The sequence below is a fragment of the Condylura cristata genome, unplaced genomic scaffold (genome assembly GCF_000260355.1).
Source record: "Condylura cristata isolate star-nosed mole 26May11 unplaced genomic scaffold, ConCri1.0 scaffold00014, whole genome shotgun sequence".
Classification (NCBI taxonomy): Eukaryota; Metazoa; Chordata; class Mammalia; order Eulipotyphla; family Talpidae; genus Condylura; species Condylura cristata.
This window is the reverse complement of record NW_004567115.1, coordinates 18,603,474-18,606,184: the sequence shown is the minus strand read 5'-3', so window position 1 is coordinate 18,606,184 and position 2,711 is coordinate 18,603,474. Positions and strand designations below refer to the sequence as shown.

The 2,711-nt window shown below is 34.6% G+C and overlaps 1 protein-coding gene across 1 annotated transcript in view; it reads left to right on the top strand.

The window, feature by feature from the left end:
- Positions 1 to 668: 668 nt before the first annotated feature.
- The window catches only part of TEX15 (testis expressed 15), a 65,324-nt gene continuing 63,281 nt past the window's right edge, over positions 669 to 2,711 (top strand). Inside the window, exon 1 of the mRNA XM_012724775.1 lies at positions 669 to 776. Within this exon, the coding sequence (XP_012580229.1) occupies positions 669 to 776 (108 nt within the window). The remainder of the gene's footprint in view (positions 777 to 2,711) is intronic.

Genomic DNA, 2,711 nt, shown 5'->3' with positions numbered 1-2,711 from the left:
AAGCGAATACAATGGGTAGTGGAAGAATGTAGTTATAAATATCAGTTACAAACATGTGGATAGTTACAATGATTATTGTAATTATCATGACATTCCCTCCTTATTTTTTGTTGAATATGCTGATATATTTGTATATATGTATAAAATATCTTTGTTTTCTTCCCTCTCTTACTCTCTTATCAGTAACAGAAGACACATTGTTTTTACATCATAGTATAAAAGTATTCCTTATTTTACACCATAGTATTTAAGGAAAATTAAACATATCAAGGAGAAGGTAAACATCACTCAAGGACTTTACCTCATTTTCTGGAGAAAGGATTCATGCATATTCAATTGTATTCGGGATAATTGTCTCATGATAGGTGGAATTTTGAACTTGTTCATTGTTATTTTAAGATTAAGTGTATTTTAAGAAGCTGTATATTGGTACTAGGTTGACAAGCTGTGTTGCATTAAATTAAGCATATGCAGACTGTTACCAGCAATAAGAAAGCATGAGACACCTGCATGGGTTACCAATCTGAGTAAAAACTTCAGGGTCATTTTTATTGAAGGCACAAATTCAATTCACTCACACAAAGGAAGCAGAGTCACATGGTTTATTATAGATTCCAGGAGTGGGGCAGGGGAGTGAGGGAAGCGGGCACTCTGAGAAGCCAGTAAACATGTCCCACGTCGTAATCATTCAGGAGAGAGTGCAGGACAGCAAGCATCTGTTACTTATGATGGGCAACCTAAAGTCAAGTCTTTGTCTGAATGTCCAGACTGTGATGGTATAGTTATAATAATGTAAAATGCATAGGCAATAATTCATTAAAACATAAGTTGGTTTTCTCTAACATTGTTTTCCTCATGACACAAAGAATGGAGTTGTGTTGATTATTTTTTTGTCCATTTGATTGGGTCATGGGTGCCCTGACATTTGCCCAAACATTATTCAGGGTGTGTGTGTGACAAGGTTCTATTTAGGTTAGCATTTGAGTCAATAGACCCAGGAAAGTAAATTGGTCTCCTTAATGTGGGTGGGCCTTATCTACATAATTGAAAATTTAAAAGAGAACCAAAAACCTGAGTAAGAGGGAATTTCTCTTGCATGGCTACTTTGAATTGGGGCATTTGTCCTAGCTTGCCTTTGTTCTTGAATGCAAGCACTGGTCCACCCCCACAAAATGTCTCTGGTATATAACTGTTCATCATTATTATTATTTTCTCTCCTGTTCCGTTATATTCCTGCTATGAGTGAAACCATCCGGTATTTTTCCTTTTCTTTCTGGCTTATTTCACTAAGCATGATCTTTGCCAGCTCCATCCATGTTGCTGCAAAAGACATGTGTTTCTTCTTTTTGGTTCAGCAGTGTATTTCACTAGATCTGCCTATTCTGGTCCCTACTCTGTCTCTCGTGAATCCTCTCAATTTCCCCTCACCTCTGGCCTGTACTCCAGTTCTGTATGAATAAATAAATAAATCTTTTTAAAAAAAGATGAAAATAAGCTAACCAATCCAAAAATTTAATAAAAAATAATCTAGATGATCAGGAATAAAACAAAATAATTTAATCATAGGAAATAAATTGATTTTTTTCCCTCAGAATTTTAAGCAGGAAAAAAATAAGGATAAAGAAAAAAGGAATAAACTGAAGTTACAGATATGGTAGAGTTATAGTCATCAGAGCATCTTTTTTTTATTATTTTATTTTCAGTTTCCCTCTGGAATTTTATCTTACTGAGGCTTTTTGGTTACTTTTAAAAATAATATCAATTTTTTTCCCAAATTAGTTACATGGGTTCATTGTACATAGGTAGACAATTGGAAAGTTATAGAAAAGTACAAAGAAAAACATAAAAATCATATATATTCATAAGCATGTTGATGAAGATTATCTTCCTTTCAAAAATAACCACTCTCCTGACATTTTTTTTTTAAGATTTATTTATCTATGCATATAGAACTGGGGCACAAGCCAGAGGCAAAGGGGCAGGGAGAGGATTCACCAGAGACAGAGTGGGAAGCAGAACAGGCAGATCCATGAAGTACACTGCTGAGGGGAGCAGCAGTGGGTCAAGAGAGGTCTGCCACGCTATGTGGGTCACCTCCAGGGCAGGAACCAAACTCATACTGAAGTGGCTTTAGCTTCATAGTGCTGTGCTTTAACCCGCTGCGCCACCAGGGAGGGCCCCATCTCCTGACTTTTAAGGAAATTACCTTTTGCTTTTCTTTATATTTTAGCCATGCATCCTTGTATGAGTTTAATTTTGCCTGTTTTTGAACTATATGCACAAAAACAATGTGTATTCTTTTTGGTATGACATTTTTTACTCAATATTGTGAAATAAATACTGCTTGTTGCATACAACTATAGTTTATTCTATTTTCATTATTGTTAAATATATCCAGGATGGCCACAACCTTTGTTGATGAATATTTGGATTGTATCAAATATTTGGCTATTATGAATAGTATTAGACATAAAATTTGTAAACATATGTTAGGGTATAATTTTTTTGAAATACCACCATCTTATCAGCTCATAAAGTAAAGCAAAGCAGTTCTTACTATTTTGAGAGTATCAAAGGCCTGAGAATTTGATGAAAGTTACAGAACTTTTTTCCTGAATTTAAACTGAACTTAGCATCAAAGAAGCATTTTCATTTCCATGCAACTTTCGGTGTTCACAAGTCCTTGAAATTCAGCTTTTTTTAAAAAAAAA